Raw genomic sequence first — 21,898 nt, 5'->3', positions numbered from 1 at the left:
AATATAAGTCTGAGGTATTTCCCAAGAACAGTAATGCTGCTCAGTCAAGTTTTTAGTAACGTTTTTATCCCCTTGACTGAAATAGCTTACATTAAAAGCAGTTTCGTTAACAAGCACATGTGTGCTTCCAAGTCAAACGGACAAAGCGAGAAGTTCTCTACCCAAGAATTCCGGTGGGAAGTTTGATTATTTGCTAACAATTTCAGTCTCCAAAGGAAAAAGGTCAATGACAATTGTAGGCAAACCCGTCCAGCATGGACAATGGTAGAGGAGAGAGGAGGGTAGACCGTCTATTCAGTTTCTACACCTCTTTCAACTATAAATATAACCCGGAGGAGAGTTAAGGAAGGTGAGATCATTCAAAATCTCAGGTTATTCAATCGGGGCCCTGGCGAATTTACTTCGGGAGGGGGGGGGGATCTAAAAGCATATATGAAAAAAAGACACGAAAGTGGGTGAAGATCTATAAGATATTTAAAACATTAAGAGTAAATCATAAAGATCCTGGGCTTTCGGAAGGAGGGGCCAGGCGTGAAGCCCCTTTGTATACTTACCTAGTCATAAACACTACTTTCCTCTACTTTTCTTTATTTTTAAGCTTAGTCTATGATATACCGTGCGATGACAAATGGAAAAAATTACTCTTTATGACATTATTATACACGAAAGTAGGTGAAGATTTATGAGAAATTTAAAACATTAAGGGGGCTTTTGAAAACTTCCTGGGCTTTTGGAAGGAGGGGCCAGGCGTGAAGCCCCTTTAAACACTACTTTCCTCTACTTTTCATTATTTTTAAGCTTAGTCTATGATATACCGTGCGATGACCAATTGAAAAAATTATTCTTTAGAAGTATCTCTTCATAATTTTTTCCCGACGGCCGAGCTAAAACATCTTTTCATTCACCAGATTTAAGTTTTCCCTGAAAATAAGAAAGCTTCAAATGCACCCAATTTATCGGGTGCATTTGTCGGGGTCAAATGCACCCGGGGCCAAATGCACCAGATTTATCGGGGTCAAATACACCCGATTTATAACTAGAGACTTACCAGCACCAATGATACTGAAGCTGCCAGAAAAATTAAAAAGCACTGGCAATTTTGCCTGAAAAAGCCTTAATGAAGACACGCTTCATAGAACCTCTAGAAAATGGCACCAAAGATCAGGGAAAAGTCCCGAAATAGGAAAATTATGCGCATAATATGGGATTGAAAGGAATAAAACTCCAGTGCCACTGACAATGCAGTGTTACTTATCAGAATTAGAACAATTGACCGTAATCTGGGTTCATTAAAATTTGGATTTTAATAGAAGGTTCATTTGGATCGAACCTAAAAAAATTTTGAACTTAGGCGTAACTTGGATTTTTTTACGTATTATAGAACAATTTAGATAGAAAATAAAATTTGATTATGTGATAATTAAGGATGGGCAAGTCTACAGAAAGTAGATAATTTTCAAAAAAAATGAAAAGGAATACGCATGACTTTTTGACAAAAGCAGTTCTTTTATCTTAGGTCAAATATAAATCAAAAGTAAAAAATGAAAGCACATATAATTGACAACATTTTTAGATTTTTAGTATTAACTTAATGTTTTTGTTAAGTAACGCAAATAGAGTTGTTTTTGTCTCTCTCTGAGATTGACTTGAATTTCCACTCTAATCGGATTCCAGTGCTCCCTGCATGGTACGGCTAAATAAGGGCCTTAGCCTAAGACTAAAATAAACCGGATTAGCCTACACAATTTTAATTTAAACTAATAAAACTGTGGAACAATATGTGAGTTTTAATACGGAAAAAATTAAGCTAATCGCATCGTTTTAGTTTTACTAAAACACTGCGATTGCTACTGCCTCTCAGTAATCTTAATTTTAGTAGTAGCAGCAGGCACATCGTGCCTTTTGGTTTGTTCAAAATTCCGCCTCTACTTACTCTGAAAGTTTCAACTTAATAATCTAAGCTATTCCTGATATATTGCTGATACACTCTTTCGACAATCTGCATGATCATAATGTGTTTTATTTTACTTCAATATCCTCTAAACATTCCCTGAAAACTTTATCTTAACACCCTTAGCTTCAGTATTACCAATAGTTGTGCTAGCAGTAGTAGTAGTAGTAGTACTAGTAGTACTAGTAGTAGTAGTAGTAGTATTAGTAGTAGTAGTAGTAGCAGTAGTGGTAGCAGTAGTAGTAGTAGTAGTAGTAGTAGTAGTAGTAGTAGTAGTAGTAGTAGTAGTAGTAGTAGTAGTAGTAGTAGTAGTAGTAATAGTTGTAGTAGTGGTAGTGTAGTAGTGTTTTTGGGCATAACCTTAAAATATCATGCTGATAATTATTATTTGCAATTTAGAAGTCAATATTTCTTATATATGTCAACTCGTTTCAACATAATCATCACTCAAGATCGTATACAGGGTGTGTGGGGGGTGTTACTGGGTTTAGCCCCCTCAAAATTGTTGTCCAACTGATAAAAAAGCAGTAAACCCTTTGAAGTGGATTTCTAAAGTTTTATTTGTACCCCTGTACCTTTTCGAAAAAAAATCTTGGATATGTCCTTGTTATCACTAATGCAAAGGTTTCACAATTTTGGATGGGACTGGAACCGAAGTTTGTCACATTGAGTTAATCCACTATAGGATACAAAAGCGAATATTTTTGAATCCTTTAAAACAGTTCTTAGCTTTTGCGAAGGGGATTGGCCCCCTGATGTGTGTTTTGAAGGAGATACAAACATCCCCTCCTGATTTGTACCGATTCCTACTGTAAATTGCGACTTTGTATTTACTTTTTTGTCTCCTTCTGTCGTTCATGATCTTGGAGTCAATTCACGAAAATTTAGGAGAGGGGGGGAAAAGAATGCACTTTTGACGTCTTATAATAACAGAATAAAATTCAAAAGGGCTTGAAAAGGTTCCTGTATAAATGTCTGAAATACATATTTTTATACATAAAAGTAAAAAATTCAAAAATTTTGAATTGGGGTTGTGCATACGTGCTTGAAGAATATGTTTTTATACCTAAAAGTATAAAATTCAAAGTTATGAAGAGGTTCCTGTATACGTGCCTGAAATATATGTTTTTATACATAAAAGTAAACAATTCAAAATTTTGAAGAGGTTCGTGCATACGTGCCTGAAATACATGTTTTTATACATAATAGTGTTAAATCCTAAAAATTTGAAGTAGTTTCTATATAAGTACCTGAAATATATGTCTTAGTACCCAAAAGTATAATATTCAAACATTATTAAGAGGTTCCTGTATACTTGCCTGAAATATATGTTTTTATACATAAAAGTAAAAACTTCAAAAATATTGAAAAGGTTCGTTCATACGTGCCTGTAATGCATGTTTTTATACATAATAGTATCAAATCCTAAGAACTTGAAGTAGTTTCTATAGACGTATTTGAAATATCTGTCTTATTGCCTAAAAGTATAAAATTCAAAAATTATGAAAAGTTCCTGTATACGTGCCTGAAATATATGTTTTTATACATGAAAGTAAACAATTCAAAAATTTTTAAGAGGTCCGTTCATACGTGCCTGAAATATATGTTTTTATACATAAAAGTAAACTCTTGAAAAATATTGAAGAGATTCGTACATACGTGCCTGTAATACATGTTTTTATACATAATAGTATCAAATCCTTAAAAATTTGAAGTGGTTTCTATATACGTGCTTGAAATATCTGTCTAATTACCTAAAAGTATAAAATTCAAAAATTATGAAAAGGTTCCTGTATACGTGCCTGAAATATATGTTTTTATACATGAAAGTAAACAATTCAAAAATTTTGAAGAGGTTTGTTCATACGTGCCTGAAATAAATGTTTTTATACATAATAGCATTAATTTCTAAAAATTTGAAGTAATTTCTATATGCGTGCTTGAAATATCTGTCTTATTACCTAAAAGTATAAAACTCGAAAATTTTGAAGAGGTTCCTGTATACGTGCCTGAAATATATGTTTTTATACATAAAAGTAAACAATTCAGAAAATTTTAAGAGGTTCGTGCATACGTGCCTGAAATAAATGTTTTTATACATAATAGTATTAAATCCTAAAAATTTAAAGAAGTTTCTGTATACGTGCTTGAAATATCTGTCTCATTACCTAAAAGTATAAAATTCAAATATTATGAAAAGGTTCTTGTATACGACCCTGAAATAAATGTTTTTATACAAAAAAGTATAAAATTTAAAAAGAATTGACGAGGTTCCTGTATACATGCCTGAAAATATGTGTTTTTATACATAACCGTATAAAGTTCAAAATTTTTTGAAGAGGTTCCTGTATACGCGCTTGAAATATATGTTTTCATGCATAAAAGTATATACTTCACAAATTTGAAGAGGTTCCTTTATTTGTGCCTGAAATATATGTTTTTATACATAAAAAGTGTAAAACTCAAAATTTAAAGAGGTTCCTGCATTACGTACCTGAAATATATGTTTTTAATTGTGCCAATCTAAATCAACTATCTACATTTTTCGTCAATTTTCTCTATCATTTGCCTAATCAAACAGTTTGAGGTAACAAACTGTAAGCAAGGAACGACCCGGCTCAATAGTAACCGAATTTTCAAAAAATTGAATTTTCATACCAATAGATCAAACAGTTCGTGGTAACGAACTGTAGTAAGGAGCGACCCGGCTCAATAGTAACCAAAACTCTAAAAAATGGAATTTTGATACCAATAGCTACATCAAAAGAATTGCATTTTAATGCTGGTTTTAAATATATAAGTTTCATCAAGTTTAGTCTTACCCATCAAAAGTTACGAGCCTGAGAAAATTTGCGTTATTTTAGAAAATAGGGGAAAACGCCCCCTAAAAGTCATAGAATCTTAACGAAAATCACACCATCAGATTCAGCGTATCAGAGAACCCTACTGTAGAAGTTTCGAGCTCCTATCTACAAAAATGTGGAATTTTGCATTTTTTGCCAGAAGGCAGATCACGGATGCGTGTTTATTTGTTTTTTTGTTTTTTTGTTTTTTTTGTTTTTTTTTTTCCCCAGGGGTGATCGTATCGACCCAGTTGTTCTAGAATGTTGCAAGAGGGCTCATTCTAACGGAAATGAAAAGTTCTAGTGCCCTTTTTAAGTGACCAAAAAAATTGGAGGGCACTTAGGCCCCCTCCCACGCTAATTATTTTCCCAAAGTCAACGGATCAAAATTCTGAGATAGCCATTTTATTCAGCGTAGTCGAAAAACCTCATAACTATGTCTTTGGGGACGACTTACTCCCCCACAGTCCCCGTGGGAGGGGCAACAAGTTACAAACTTTGACCTGTGCTTACATATAGTAATGGTTATTGGGAAGTATACAGGCGTTTTCAGGAGGATTTTTTTGGTTTGGGGGAGGGGTTGAGAAGAGGGGGATATGCTGGGTGAACTTTCCTTCGAGAATTTGTAATGGGAGAAGAAAATTTCCATGAAGGGAGAGCAGGATTTACTAGCATTATTAAAAAAAAAACAATTAAAAAATAAAAGTGAAAAAGCTTTTTCAGCTTGAAGTAAGGAACAGCAATAAAAATTAAAACAAACAGAAATTATTACCCATATGAGGGGCTCACCTCCTTCTAATACCTCGCTCTTTACGCTAAAGTATTTTCGTTAATTTCAACTACTTATTCTACGGCTTTTGTGATTCAGGGGGTCATTCTTAATGAATTGGGATAAAATTTAAGCTTTAGTGTAAAGAGCGAGGTACTGACGATGGGGCGAATCCCCTTATATATGTAATAAAAACATGAGAATACAAAAGTTCTTTACGTAAGCTAATTTATAAGTTACGTAAATCTTTTACCAATAAAAAGATTCGTAAAAAATTAAAAGTTCTAGTTGCCTTTTTAATTAACCAAAAAATCGGGGGGCAACTAGGCTTCGTCCCCCGCTCTTTTTTTCTCAAAATCATTCGATCAAAATTATGAGAAAGCCATTGAGCCAAAAAAAAAATATGTAAATTTCGTTTTGATCATTCCTCTGCCGAGAGCCAAAATCAAAACATGCATTGATTCAAAAACGTTCAGAAATTAAATAAAAAAAACAAGTTTTTTCAACTGAAAGTAAGGAGTGACATCAAAACTTAAAACGCACAGAAATTACTTCGTATATGAAAGAGGCTGCTTCCTCATCAACGCCCCGCTCTTTACGCTAAAGTTTTTTACTGTTTTAGAAAGAAGAATTGAGAGAAAGAGTCAAACTTTAGCGTAAAGAGCGGGGCGTTGATGAGGAAGCAGCCTCTTTCATATACGAAGTAATTTCTGTGCGTTTTAAGTTTTGATGTCACTCCTTACTTTCAGTTGAAAAAACTTGTTTTTTTTATTTAATTCATCAGAAGAATCGACTTATTATGTTAATTTCAAATATATAAGTTTCATTAAGTTTAGTCTTGCCCATTAAAGGCTACGAGCCTGAGAAAATTTGTCTGATTTTTAAAACAGGGCGGGAAACACCCCCTAAAACTGACAGAATCTTAATAAAAATATCAGGAAACCTTACTGTAGAGGTTTCTAGCTCCTATCTCCAAACATGTAGAAATTTGCATTTTTTGCCATAAGAAAGTTCATGGATGTTTTTGGATGTATATTTGTTTTTTTTTTTTCATAAGTGATCATACCAACCCAGTGGCCCTAGAATATTGTGATAGGGCTCATTCGAACAGAAATCAAAAGTTCTAGTGCCCTTTTCAAGTGACCACAAATATTTTAGGGCAACTAGGTCCCCCTCCCTGTCCAGAATCACTCGATTAGAATTTTAAGATAGCCATTTTGTCCATCATAGTTTAAAGGCCCAATAATTATGCCTTTGGAAGTAACATGACCCCCCCCCCAAAGTCTCAGGGGAATGACATTTAAGTTACAAAATTACCCATTTTTTACGCATATTATTTGTTATTGGCAAATATGCATACACCTTCGGGTGGGGGGGGGGAGAATTTTTGGCTGGGGGTTTTTCCACGGCTGAATTTTCTATGGGGAGGGAAGTTTCCATGGGGTGAACTTGTCATGGGAAACTATACATCGGGGGAATTGGCCAGAAATCATATACAAAATTCCGTTTTTATGTCTTGCTTTCTCTTTTCCGTCTCAATTTTAAGCGTGGAGTTGCTAAGAATAATTGCCTGAGCAAGTTCTTACGTATTGCACATACGTAATACGCAATCACGTATTACGCAATAATACGTAATATCGTATTATTACGTATATGAAGGGGGTTGCCCCCTCCTCAACACCTCGCTCTTTACGTTAAAGTTTGAATTTCGTCCCAATCTTTTAAGAATGACTCCTGAAACACAAGGGCCGTTTAATTAAAACAATAAGAAGTTTTTTTAAGTACTTTAGGGTAAAGAATGAGGTGTGGAGGAGAGGTAACCCCCTTTATATACGTAATAATTTCTGTTTGTTTTAAGTTTTAATGTTGCTCCTTACTTTCAGTTGAAAAAACTTGTTTATTTTTATTCAATGAATGAATTAATGAATTTATTTCCGTTTAAGCTTTACAGATCATAGCAAGACTTATAAAACAAAGATTAACTTGGCAAGGGAGTAGCCTATTATATGAATTAAATTTGCAGGTTTTTTCATAAATTCTTTCCGATGTGTCCCTGAGCAAGAGGAAGAGCCTTTGCAGTATTTGAGACGAGACCAATCCTGGAATGATGTTTTGTATTACTGTCCCACCATGACCCATGAATTGATTGGCCCGATTCAACGGAAGTGTGTAAATGGAACTGTTTGGGAACCGAAATCCCCCCCTGTATGTCATAAAGGTAACAATTTTATAAATTTATTCAGCAAAGACGAAAATATAACAGTTCGAAATAGGGATGAAACCTTTTAATTGACAGTGAAACAAATATAAAAGTTTTGAACTGGATATTTTGAACACATATAGTGTTCATGATGATGCTGATGATGTACAGCGCTGATGATGGACACTGTATATGTGTTCAAAATATCCAGTTTAAAAATTTTATATTTGTTTCACTTTTTTTTTAAACAAAATTGAAAGGTTTCATCCCTATTTTGAACTCTTCTATTTTCGTCATGGAAAGGCAGTATGGTCTTCGAAGTTATTTATATTCAGCAAAGTTTCTAATTTGTTTAAGTACTTTCCTCTGTATTGATAGACTGGTAGCAGAAATAAAAGTGTTTGACTAATACTTTGAAATGGGTCAGCTCCATAAAATGATTCCCAAAAGATGCATTTATTGCCGCTGTTGTTTAAGCCCATTCCCACGGGAGTTTTCTAATACCGAGATTTAGCAAGCTCCAAGTTGAGCCAATTCAAATTTCTTAGATAATTTTTCAGTCAATTAGAAAATTCTATAAGGCAATTTATCGGATCAAGTTAGTGTTAGATAAGTTTCAATATTAGTAAGGTCCCATTGTGAATGGTCCTTTAGACGAGGGAAGAACGGATAGAAATTGAGTTATGTATATAAGTGAGCTACATTCTTGTGCTGAACCATCTTGGGGTAATCAAAGAATTTGAAGCACAAGTAATGCTATTTTAAGTGATCTTCATGTATTTTCTCCTTATGAGCAAAATACAACTTGTCACAATTAAATGAAAAAAATCAAATTGAAGTAAGGAGCGACATTAAAACTTGAAATGAACAGAAATTATTCCCTGTATAAAGAGGGCTGTCTCCTCTTCATCCCTTACTCTATACGCTAAAGTCTTAAAGTTCTTTAAAAGTACATCTCATACAAATTTAGGAAATTTTGGGTTTCAGGAGTCTTTCTTAAAGAACTGGGATAAAAAGTCTAACTGTTGCGTACTGAACGATGGATTAAAAAGGGGCAATCCTACTCATATACGTTGTAATTTCTATTCGTTTTATGTTTTTATGCTGCTCCCTACTTTCATTAGAAAAACTTATTTTATTTAATTTCAGACATTTTCTCAAATCATTTCCAAGAGTTGCCCCCACCCCTGCATAAAATTTTACCTGGAAAATTGTCCCCGGAAAGTTTTCTTCCTATGGGAAATCACCCCCACCCCTTACAAAAAATCCCCTGAAAAGTTTTCGCATATCTACCAATAACAACCAAATGCATAGCAACCCCGATGGCCAAATTGTGTAGCTTATAGTCCTATCCTGAAGGACTGTTGGGAATCATGTCATCCCCAGAGGCATAGCTATTAGACCTTTAAACTAAGCTAAGTCAGATGGCTATCTCAACATTTTGATTGGACGACTTTGGGAAAAAAGAGGCGTGGGAGAGAGGCTATTTTCCCTCCATTCTTTTGGACACTTAAAAAGGGCGTTATAACTTTTAATTTACCGTCAAATGAATCCTGTCTTGATCTTCCAGGACCATTGGTTTGATACCATCATCCCAAAAAGAAAGAAACAACAACAACAAAAAACAACTAATAAACACATCTCTGATCTTTCTTTTGGCAAAAAATACAAAACTCTATATTTTCGTAGATAGAAACTTGAAGCCTCTACAGCACGTTTCTCTGATGCGCTGAATTTGATAGCGTTGTATTCATTAAAATCACTTTTATTTTTGGGGGTGTTTCTCCCCATCTTTGAAAATCAGATAAGTTATCTCATTATCGTAGCTTCAGATGCGTAACATTAAACTTAATGGATTTTATATATTTAGTAACAGCTTTTTAAAGGTAATTCTTTGATGTATTAATTTTTATAAATTTTTTATTGAGTTTCAGTTACTATTGGGCCGAGTAGCTCCTTACTTACAGTTCGTTGCCACGAACAGTTTGACTATTTAAGAAAGACTGCTCAAGTGCAAGGGCCGCTGAATAAGAGTGAGGGTTGAGGAAGGGCCAGCCCCCCTCGTATACGAAACAATGTATGTTCGTTTTAAGTTTTAATGTTGCTCCTCACTTTCAGCTGGAAAAACTGGTTTTTTAATTAAAAAAAGAAAGAAGATAAAAATAATAACTAAAATCGCTTAAAAGAACCAATGAAAATTGACTGATTTAATGTGTAATTAGTTTGAAGAAACTTTGGCTACGAAAAAATGGCTACGTTAACCAAGGATCAGCAAAAATGCATTGAAAAAAAAATTTCAGGCGTAAAACTAGCATAAACCGCCATCAACAAATAATTAAAACCCAAAACGAGCAGAAATTGCAACAGATAACCTCAAAACAACAAACTAGAATATGTTTAAGTCAACGTTTCAGTCGTTTGAGTTTGAGTCAAACTCAAAACGACTGGAAACTGAGAAGAGTAGGGCTGATGCCACCTTCTTCTAAAGGGTCTTCTAAAGACCAGAATATAATTTGCATTTTACTGAATGGAATGCTCACTTCAGGCTATGTGTTTTTATTTCTCTTATTATATATATAAAACATCATAACCAAGATTACTGAAAAAGCAAATGAATGTGAATTGACGGTTTAATATACATACTGAATTTCGTTCCTAAAAGTTATTGTAATTTTAGATATATTAAAGTTAAAAAAAGAGAAAATATATTTTTCCCTTTAAAAGTATTATTCTCTTTAAAATGTATTTTTTGCTACAAAAAGGCATTTAAGATATATTTTCTTTCCAGTAAAGTACACATTATGTTGTTGTCATTAGAAGGTAAGGGGGGGGCAATATTAGTGGCCTTGGTAGTTGTAGCTTAATACTCTAAGGTTTACTAGCTTTACCTTAATACTCTAAATATTTCCTTAGATATGCTGATACGCCATTTTGACTACCTTTACATTGTGTGATCTATAGCATTTTGGAAACCTACATGCATATAGTTAATTTCGATTTAGTTGAAACTCCGCCTAAAAGTTCCTTGAGAGTTTGACTTAAATACAATTAGTCTAACTAGTTACAGTAATTGTGTTTTTGTAGTAGTAGAATGCACATCGCGCCTTCTAGTCCAGGACTTTTAGGGTTTGACCCGGACAAAATTGCAATATAAACGAAAATGGTACCAAAATGATCAGAAAAAAATTCTGTACAACATACTAAAAGTCCCCATAAATCCGAGTGGGGCGAGTACCCGAAAAACAGGGGGAAAAGGGGGAAATGCGGGGGAAAATGGGAAAAATGCCGAACATGCCCAGAAAATAGTTTAAAGTGAGTTTTCTGGGGTTTTCACATACGCTGATTACGAAATTGACATCTAAAATTCAGTATAGAAAAAGAGTACTACGGAAAACGGGGGAACAGGGGAAAGAGGGGAGAAAAGAGAAGAATACAGGGTAGGGGTAGAAAGCGGTTTGAAAGATATTTTCTGGGGTATTCCTATCTGGTGATTACGAAATTGAAAAATAAAATGATATAAAAAAATCGATTAACATAAAACGGGGAAATGGGGGGGGAGGGGAAAAGGGAAATATACAGGGTAGGGGTAGAAAGCATGTGGAAATGTGTTTTCTGGGGTTTTTCTATCTGCTGATCACGAAACTGACCCCTAAAATGAAGGAAAGAAAACGAGAACCATGAAAACCGAACAAAACTGGAGGAAACAACGGAAAAGGGGAAGGGAGGCCTGACTCCTGAGCCAGCTGCTAATGGCTAATAAGTAGGCCTATGGACAAAATAACTCGCTTAAGTATCAAACTTGTACTTTCTTGAATCACAGACATTTCTTACAACCATTTGAATTGCTAAACATAAAGAAAACAACCGCTTGGCAGTTATATATAAAATGGCTATTATATGTAAAATTTGCACTTTTGAAGGCAGTATAGTTGACTTGAAAAACACAGCATTGATATCACTAGTCGAGCTCCTCGTCTTCGACAATCTCGTTGTCCCTGTTCAAACAGTTGATACCCTGACATTCTCCGCAAGCGAACGTACACGCTAATCCATTTTTCTTGCAGCTGCATCGCGAGTTCTCGCAGCCTGTCTTACAGTCGCATCTCACGACACTCAAAAGAGTCTGAGGTGCGTGCAACAAATGGGTCATCACAGGTGAGTATTTATGGTCTCTGAGGACCCAACCCCAGTCAGCCGGGTCGAGGTCAGCTGGTTCCCCTTTCCAGCGGGATACCTGGAGGCGCACTCGCTGGGAGCGGAATGAAGCTGCAGCTTCGGTTGGCGGAAGCCTTTCAGGCTTAACAAACGCCGTAGTATTAGACGAAGAAACTTTTTCCAAGAAAATTCGATGTCGCAGCTTAGTGAGATCTTCGTTTGGTCGTGCTTTATACAAGCTGAGGAGAAGATATTCACCCGCTTTCACAATTTCATCTTTGGACGATGATTCATCCAGAAACACTTTGCATTTTTTTCTGAACACTTCGCTCTTCTTCAAAAGAGGTAGCACAGCTTGCTTTCCAAGTCCGAAAACTCGTGAGGTCGTGTCACATCCCAAGAGTGCGTGCCCTACCAGAAGCAGCCTGATACTTATCCCATTTTTTTTTGCACTTCGTTGAGGCACCAGAACCGTGTTATCGCTTCTTTTGCGTTCGTTGACGATTCAGTCTTCACGATTAGATAGTCAGCATCGTCCTTCGCATGGACGACTTCAAATCCTTTGGCTCTGAGTTTTTCCCCGATGTAGCTTATAATTCGCTGTTTGTTCTGAGAGTTGCTCAAAAACTGTTCCTTCTTTTTCTGGAGCTTCATCCCTAAACTGAAATCGATCACTTGATGCTGGCTTCCCTTACACCGTCGGTTGTGCGTAGCATCTTTCGTGGTTGGACCAGCTGAAAACAAGCTGAAAAACTAGATGTCGCTCTTGCTTAATCTTGACAAAACGCAACTAATAACCATTAATTCGGGCACCTAGGGAAAATAATGAATTAAACTTGGCTTAGTACTGAAAGAAGAGTTGCCGATACGCAAAATTATGCTTGACTTAAAAAAAAATCTCGTCGTACCTTGATTTATCCTGCTACCATGTCACATGTGTAAGCATCCACGCAGACTGGGGACTATTGGATCCGCTATATGTCATTCCGTCAGGATAGGTTTTGTCGTCGGCACTGGAACTCCGCGGTGACTAGTCTACCTTGCTTCTCTTACTGGATGTCGAATTAGAACAGGATTATGTTGACGAACCCACGCGCTTGTCGATAACGGCGAGGAATACGGAATAATGTAATTTCAGTATTTTTCCGTATTTCTTTCTCGAATTTTTTTTTTGCCTTTTCCGAACCTATGGGGTAGCCGAACCTCTATAGATCTCCTGTATTTGTTCTCGAACTTTGTTTATATGTCAATTTTATAATCAGCAGATAGAAAAACCCTAGAAAACACATTTCCACATGCTTTCTACCCCTACCCTGTATATTTTCCTTTTCCCCCTCCCTCCCCCCCCATTTCCCCGTTTTATGTTAATCGATTTTTGTATATCATTTTATATCTCAATTTCATAATCACCAGATAGGAATACCCCAGAAAATATCTTCCAAACCGCTTTCTACCCCTACCCTGTATTCTTCTCTTTTCTCCCCTCTTTCCCCTGTTCCCCCGTTTTCCGTAGTACTCTTTTTCTATACTGAATTTTAGATGTCAATTTCGTAATCAGCGTATGTGAAAACCCCAGAAAAATCACTTTAAACTATTTTCTGGGCATGTTCGGCATTTTTCCCATTTTCCCCCGCATTTCCCCCTTTTCCCCTGTTTTTCGGGTACTCGCCCCACCCGGATTTATGGGGACTTTTAGTATGTTGTACAGAATTTTTTTCTGATCATTTTGGTACCATTTTCGTTTATATTGCAATTTTGTCCGGGTTCGACCCTTTTTTGAGCTAAAAGTCCTGGACTATTCTGGTTTGTTCAAAATCCGCCTCAACTTACCCAGAAAGTTTCAACTTAATAACCTAAGCTATTCCTGATATATTGATGGTACACCCTTCGACAATCTCCATGCTTATGGAAATTGTTTGGTTTTAAACAATCTTTAAATGTTTTGAAAAATCTACAAGTGTGTTTTGTTTTAGTTCAACTTTCCCCTATTTCCTAGAAACCTCATCTCAGTACCCTTAGTCTTTATAGTAGTAATAGTTTTAGTAGTAGTAGTGGTAGTAGTAGTAGTAGTAGTTGTAGTAGTAATAGTAGTAGCAGTAGTTGTTATTGTTGTTGTTGTAGTCGCAGAAGTAGTGTTGTAGTAGTGGTAGTAGTCGTAGTTGTAGTAGTAGTAGTAGTGGCAGTAGTTGTTCTTGTTGTTGTTGCAGTAGTAGCTGTAGTAAGCAGAAGTAGTGTAGTAGTAGTGGTAGTAGTAGTTGTAGTAGTAGTAGTAGTAGTAGTAGTAGTAGTAGTAGTAGTAGTAGTTGTAGTAGTAGTAGTAGTAGTAGTAGTAGTAGTAGTAGTAGTAGCAGTAGTTGTTCTTGTTGTTGTTGTAGTAGTAGTAGTTGTAGTAGCAGAAGTAGTTTAGTAGTAGTGGTAGTTTGCACATCGAACTTTTTGTTTTTTCAGCTTTCCCCTTAACACACGCAGAAAGATTCAACTTATTTACTTAAACAGTACATGGGGCATTGCTGATACGTCTGTTTGACAACCTGCATGCACATATTGTGTTTTGATTTAGTGCAACACTTTCTCAGCATTCTCTGAAATTTTCAACGTAATGACCTTAGTTTTGGTAGCTATATTAGTTATAGCAGTAATAATAACAGTACAAGGAATAATAATAGTAGTAGTAGTAGTAGTAGTATTAGCAGTGAAAGTAGTAGTAGTAACATGCAAATCTTGCCTTTTGGTTAGTTCTGTATCCCATAAACAAGCCTTGTAAGTTTCAACTTCATACTCCAAGCCGTTGCTAAGATATTGCTGATACGCCTTTTGACAACCTACATGTACATAGTCTTCTTGATTCAGTTCATTTTACCCTCAACCAGCCCTAAAATTTTTTCTTTCACATCCGTAACCTTAAATTTAGTAGTGGTCTCAGCAGCAGTAATAGGAGCATTAGTAGTAGTAGTATTAGTAGTTGTAGTAGTAGTAGTAGTAGTAATAGTAGCAAGATATGGGATAGTTGTTCTTAAAATATGGCTCATACATCCTTTTGACAATCTGTATGTTCATTTAGTGCAACTTCCCCATCAACATTTTTTCAAATTTTCATTTCAATATACTCAGCCTTAGTAGTAGTCGCTACAGAAGCATTAATTATAATAGCAGGAGTGGTTTTAGTAGTAATAGTAGTAGCAGTGGTAGTAACACCAGTTAGAGTAGTAGTAGTAGTAGTAGTAGTAGTAGTAGTAGTAGTAGTAGTAGTAGTAGTAGTAGTAGTAGTAGTAGTAGTAGTAATAGTAGTAATAGTAGTAGTAGTAGTAGTAGTAGAAGTAGTAGCAGTAGTAGCTTGCAAATATGCCAATTGGGTCAATTATTAATCTCCCTCATCATTCCCTGAAAGTTCCAACTTAATTCCCTCAGTCATTCCTTTGCTACGCCCCTTTGACAGCCTGTATGCACATAACATGTTTTGATTTAGTTCAACACTCCCTTCAACATTCTTGGAAAGCTTCACCTGAATGCTTTTGGTCTTTTTGAACACTGTAGGTCAAACATACCCTCTTTCTCAATAGCAAATACTATAGATAAGATAAGATTTATTTCAAAAATCCTGGGGGCCATAGCAACACAGAATACAGTCTACAATCAAAGTTCAGGAACAAAACACAACTTTAAGAAAAAAAATGATAAATATATATATATATATATATATATATATATATATATATATATATATATATATATATATATATATATATATATATATATATATATATATATATATATATATATATATATATATATATATATATATATATATATATATATATATGTAAACAATAGGTGAAATGCATAACTTACAGCCTTCACCCGAAGGGTCTGGGGGGCTGACAACCCCAGAAATATGGTTACTGGAACTTTCAACTATATTAAACAAAACGGCTATCTCAAAATTTTAGAGTAGATTTGTTTGAGGAATTGATGGATGAGGAAGAGGGACTGGTTTCCCTCCATTTACTTGTGACTCTTAAAAAGCGCCCTAGAACTTTCAGTTCCTTTCGAAGTTTCTACGACAACTCTATCTTTACGAAATTCCTTGGTGAAGAAAAAATAATAAGAAAAAATGCATTGTGCCAACATCGCTCTTTACTTAGGCAGTGCTATGCCACTACCTATAATATAGCCTATACCGTACGTAAGCAATGGGTGACTTACATAATTTACAGCCCTTGTCCCAAGGGCTGTGAGTGGTTTTTGGTAGCAAAGATATTTTAACTTTCGACTATTTTCAACAAAATGTTGATCTCGAACTTTTGATGAAACATTTTGAGGGGTTGATAAGGGGGCAGTCAGCTAAAAACAGTATGGGAAGGGGGTTGGTAGCCCTCCCATCGCTTTTAACTCTTCAAAAGGGTATTTAATCTTTCAGTTTCCAATCAAATGAATACCCTTTAAACTTTCTGCGACAACTTCTCCCATACCAAGTCGCCTAATAAATAAATAAACAATACATCAAAGCAATATCGCTGTCTCCTCGGCATTATTTTACAAAAAAAAAAAAAAAAAAAAAAAAAAAACTGATTGTGTTTGTTAGAAAAATAGTTCTCGAAACAGTGTTGCCGGCGGTAAGTCGCCTCTTGAATATTATTCATGTAAAAAAAAAACACATAGTAGGACACATTTTAGTGATAGACAAAATAATTTTAACTTCTTCAATTCTTAAATTCTTAACTTCTCAAATTCTTCTTAAATTAAATTTTAAATTCAGAAAAAAGAAAAAGATTATAAGGGAGATTTAAAAATAATTTATTACTAATTTGAAAACGCAGAGATAGCTTGAAAAAAAAACAGACATTCGTTTTAAAGAATAGAGACTAGGTGACCATTTGACTTTGCACAGCCTGCTGCAGAGCCTGCTGCCAGTTTTATTTAATAAATAAAATTAAAAAAGGGATTGTCTGGCTTTTTTTTTAAATCTTTGATTGTGAAATTAAAAAAACTCGCTTCATATACTTGCTTCATCATATAACTTCATGCGAATGCGGTCAGAGCAACGGATTACGAACACTAGCGAATATACAAGTACATTTAGTTGCAGTATTAGCTAAAAAGAACAGGGTAAATTTATGGCCGTTCATATAACTGACTTGCCAATAAAGTTAACATACTACTCGATGCCTTTTCTTATGTTCTTTGCGAATATAATAATCGCTTCTACCGCAAATTCAAATTTAAGCACTTTTTGACCTAACCTAAACTAACCTTATTATAAATAATTTTAGCACTGAGAAAATGTAGTAGTATTTGGTCGAAAATGACCAAGAAAACGGCGCTAAGAAAAACGTAGTTTTTGTGGTAAAACGAGTTATTGTGTATTTTGTGGAAAACGAGCGATTGCTCATACTTTAATTGAATATTCGTCATTTTTAAGAGCTCAAAAAGTGCTTAAATTTGAATTTGCAGTAGAAGCGAATTTGAATTTGCAGTAGAATATTATTATATTCGTAAAGAATATAAGAAAAGGCATCAAGTCGTATGTTCACTTTATTGGTAAGTAAGTTATATGAACTGTCATAATTTTACCAAGAACAGATATGGATGAAAAGGAGGATTTTACTAATCTTATTTTTCGATCTCTAGAGATGTTCATGATTGTAAAAAAAGAAACAGTTTGGAACAAACGTTGCTATAAAAAGGAAGTTCAAAACAGTTAATAAAGTTACTAGCCACTTCAGACGTTATTAAAACCTGTTTCTCTTCGCAAAAGAAAGTCATTAAGCTGGAAAAAATTCTTATAACAGCAACCGTCTTGTATTTTCAGGTAAGAAATTTTAATGCAATCATCTAGCCCGGATGTTTTTTCTAATTTGTGTTGTAAAAAATGCACCAGTGGGAAATGTTTAGGCAAAACTTGAAAATTTGGAACATTAGTTGTTGTTATATATATATATATATATATATATATATATATATATATATATAACGAAATAATATATATATATTTATATATATATATATATATATATATATATATATATATATATATATATATATATATATATATATATATATATATATATATATATATATATATATATAACGAAAAGGGAAATCACCAATGCAACAGCACAAACACATTAAAAAAAAAAAGAAAAAAAAGGGAGACAGAAGGAGAAAAGGAAGACTGTTTTCCTAAATTAGTGATTAATATAGACCAGCACTTGAATGAAGCCTTAACCCTACTCATCCATACAACCACATACACAATCAACCATAAAGAATAATCCATGGACAGGCAGTCATGTCGTCAATAAGTATAAGTCGTCATTTACCAAACAATAAAAACAATAAAGGCAAATAATTCAGAGGCAACAACCCAACGCAAGGGCTCATCAGGAGAATACACACTTGCCTATAGGGTTTCGGCACTTTATATATATATATATATATATATATATATATATATATATATATATATATATATATATATATATATATATATATATATATATATATATATATATATATATATATATATATATATATATATATATATATATATATATATATATATATATATATATATATATATTATATATATATATTATATATATAATATATATATATATACATATATATATATATATATATATATATATATATATATATATATATATATATATATATATATATATATATATATATACATATATATATATATATATATATATATATATATATATATATATATATATATATATATATTTTTTTTTTTTTTGTGGTTTGGTAGTAATTGACATATATTAAGTTAGCCGAAAGTTTAGTGTAGGGAGAAACAGAAATGTTACTTGTAAGAAGTGTTTGTTTCCGAAAATTTTGTGTTTTCACTGGCTTAATATTTCTCACAAAAGAACCAATCGAGTTTTATAATGGTGAAGCTATTTGTTTTAATTAATATTTGCATTTTATTGAAAACTGTAAGTATTTTGAACAGTTGGTTTTAGTTCTTCAAAATATCAACGAAAAATGAATAATAAATAACTGTAATAATAATCAAGATGATTAGAAAGAATTAGGTGATCGAACTAGGGGCCAGGAACACATGGGTCCATCCTCCCAGAAGGTTTAAAGTTGCACTAATTACAGGGGAAAAGGGTCAAAATACTGAAGGGGGGCAAGTCTCGCTAGTACACCACCCCTAAACACAAGTTACATATCCGCCCGTGATCGTCTCAAAAATCAAATTAAATAAAAGAAAAAAAACAGTCCCAAGAATTGATCCAAGATGTCTAATTAAAGGGGTGGATTGAATCCAGAGGCAGTTTTAAGGGGGATAAATGAGACACTTGCTCCGGTCGGAAAAGTTTTAAGGGCTCAAAATTTCAAACAAATAATCTAACATACGTAATAAATAATCTAAATAAATAGCCTAATAATCTAAAGAAGACCATGCACTTAATAAATCAAAATAATTAATAAATTATCAATGAATTAATAAAATAAAAATTAAAAATTAAAAATAATTGAACTGTGAGAAGTAACTAATAATAACTAAATAATTAATTTAAGATAATCTATAATAATCAAATGACTTAAGCAATAAATTAAAAATAACCAAAAAATGAATTATTAATTAATTAATAAATTGAAAATAATTTTGTTAATAAGTAAAAATTTTGTCTAAATTTAGCCTGAAAAACTTTTGAGAGACAGGGGGGGGGAGCTATTCAAGATTCTGTCCCAGGCACAAGAGACACCAGAGCTGCCACTGATTGAATCTCAATTTGGTAAAAACTACTGCGCAAAAGGTCTTTTGGTTAAACGAAACTGATCCTGTTTAAGACCGCCTAAAAATGCCTATGACATCCAGTCTAGACGGAGGCAGATATTATTTAATAGCCTATCCAAAGCTGGGAGAACCTATTAAATTCAGTTTTGCGTCGGTTTTTTGTTATAGCCTCGTTATTTGACAGACGCGCAAAAAAAATTGGCCGAGACCAATGTTATTTGCAAGGGGTTCTTTATTCAAATCTGAGAGCCTAAGATCGAATTTCAAGTTTTAACAAAGGAATTATTATCTTTGAGCAACGCTAAGGACGAACCAGATCTTTTTCACCCTTTATGTGGAAAAGACCGCATCTTTAAAGCACCAAGGACAGTGAAAATGAGTTCTGACTGTTTTGACAGGTTTAGTTGAAGCTTTAAGGTATTACAAAAAACTGGGTATTCAAGTTTCAATGCGAAAGACCTTAAAGCGCTATTATGTACTTTTTGATAGTAGAGGAAGCCACAATAAATGAAAAAAAAAAAACTGGGGAAAAAGCATTGATAAATAAGCTAGAATCTTATGGACTTCTAAAAAAGCTTCCTATTCTAATTAAATGACCTTTTTGTTTCAGGAGTTGTTCTTAAAAAATTGGGACAAACAGTCGAAATTTCGCGTAGAGAGCAAGGTATTGAGGAGGGGGCAACCCCTTTATATACGGAATAATTTCTTTTCATTTTGACTTTTAATTTTTCTCCTTACTTTCAGTTGCAAAAAACTTGTATATTCAGTTGAAATATTTAATTTCTGGTCGTTTTTCAAATACAGGGAAATCTAGCTCAACCTCAACGAAAAATTCCCTCCCATCTCGTGAAACTCCTCCATTGAAAGTTTCTCCCACGTAAAATATACCTCTCTCCCGTAAAATTTATTCTGGGCAATTCCATCCTCACTGAACCCCCCCCTCTGTAAAATTTCTTGCAGACAAATCAGCCTAAAAAAAATTCCTTAGCATACTTTCATTTGAAAAATACTTCAAGTTCTAATCGTTTTCCGATCACTCAGGGAATCCCCCTTCGACGGATATTATTTCCTACAAATCCAAACACGCGGAAAATTTTCCCAAGATAATTCCCCCGGAACATCTACACATGCGAAATTGAGTAGGCAAAGAGAAAGTAAGACAAATAAAAAGCATTCCGCCAAATCCCCCAGTGTAAAATTTCCACTGGAAAGTTTACCCCCAGAAATTCCTCTCCACATGGGAAATTATCCCCGTGGAAACCCATCCTATGCACAGAATCCCCCCCGAAAAATGTTTGTACACTTCCCAATAACAAGTACTATACATAAAAAAGGGTAAATTTTATAACTTAAATACATATCCCCATGGGCTAGGGGAGATCGTGTTATCTCCAAAGACGTAATTTGGAACTTTTCAACTATGCTGAAAAAAATTGCTATCTAAAAATTTTGGATTGGACGATTTTGGAGGAAAAGGGGAGTTTGGTAATTTCCCCTCCAATCTTTTTGGTCACATAAAAACGACAATAGAACTTCTAGTTTCTGTTCAAACGATCCCTCTCTCAATGTTTTATGACCACTGGTTCGATACGATCATCCCTGGAGAAACAAAAAACCAACAAGAAAAAACGAAAAAAAAAAAAAAAACACCCATCCGTGACCTTTCTACTAACAGAAAAAAAAAAACAACTAAATTCCAGTTTTTTGCATATATGAGCTTGAAAACTTTACAGTAGTGTTCTTTGAAACACTAAATCTGATGGTGTGATTTTCATTAATATTCTTTTACTTTTAGGGGGTGCTTCCCCTCTGTTTTGAAAATTATGTGAATTTTCTTAGGCTCGTAGCCTTTTATGAGTAACACTAAGCAAGGTATCTTATATATTTGGAATATATATATATATATATATATATATATATATATATATATATATATATATATATATATATATATATATATATATATATATATATATATATATATATATATATATATATATCAAAATTCCATTTTTTTTAAAGTTTCGGTTACTATTGAGCCATGTCACTCCTTACTTACCGTTTGTTACCACAAACTCATTGATTACGAGGAAAAGTAATCATTTATTTTCACGATTCAACGAGGCAGCACTGACGAAAGTGTGATACTACACTAAAAACTACATAATTCTAAACAAACGAAACGCAACCCTTTGAGAATTGT

General features: G+C 33.9%; 1 protein-coding gene across 1 annotated transcript in view; it reads left to right on the top strand.

Moving 5' to 3' along the window:
* Positions 1 to 21,898, top strand: part of LOC136028737 (uncharacterized) — an 83,151-nt gene that overhangs the window by 41,471 nt on the left and 19,782 nt on the right. The window contains exon 2 of the mRNA XM_065706608.1: positions 7,587 to 7,781. Coding sequence (XP_065562680.1) covers positions 7,587 to 7,781 — 195 coding nt within the window. The remainder of the gene's footprint in view (positions 1 to 7,586; positions 7,782 to 21,898) is intronic.

Source organism: Artemia franciscana, chromosome 7 (genome assembly GCF_032884065.1).
Source record: "Artemia franciscana chromosome 7, ASM3288406v1, whole genome shotgun sequence".
In the NCBI taxonomy this organism is placed as follows: domain Eukaryota; kingdom Metazoa; phylum Arthropoda; class Branchiopoda; order Anostraca; family Artemiidae; genus Artemia; species Artemia franciscana.
Note: the sequence above shows the minus strand (reverse complement) of the source record. Positions and strands in the feature narration are given on the sequence as shown.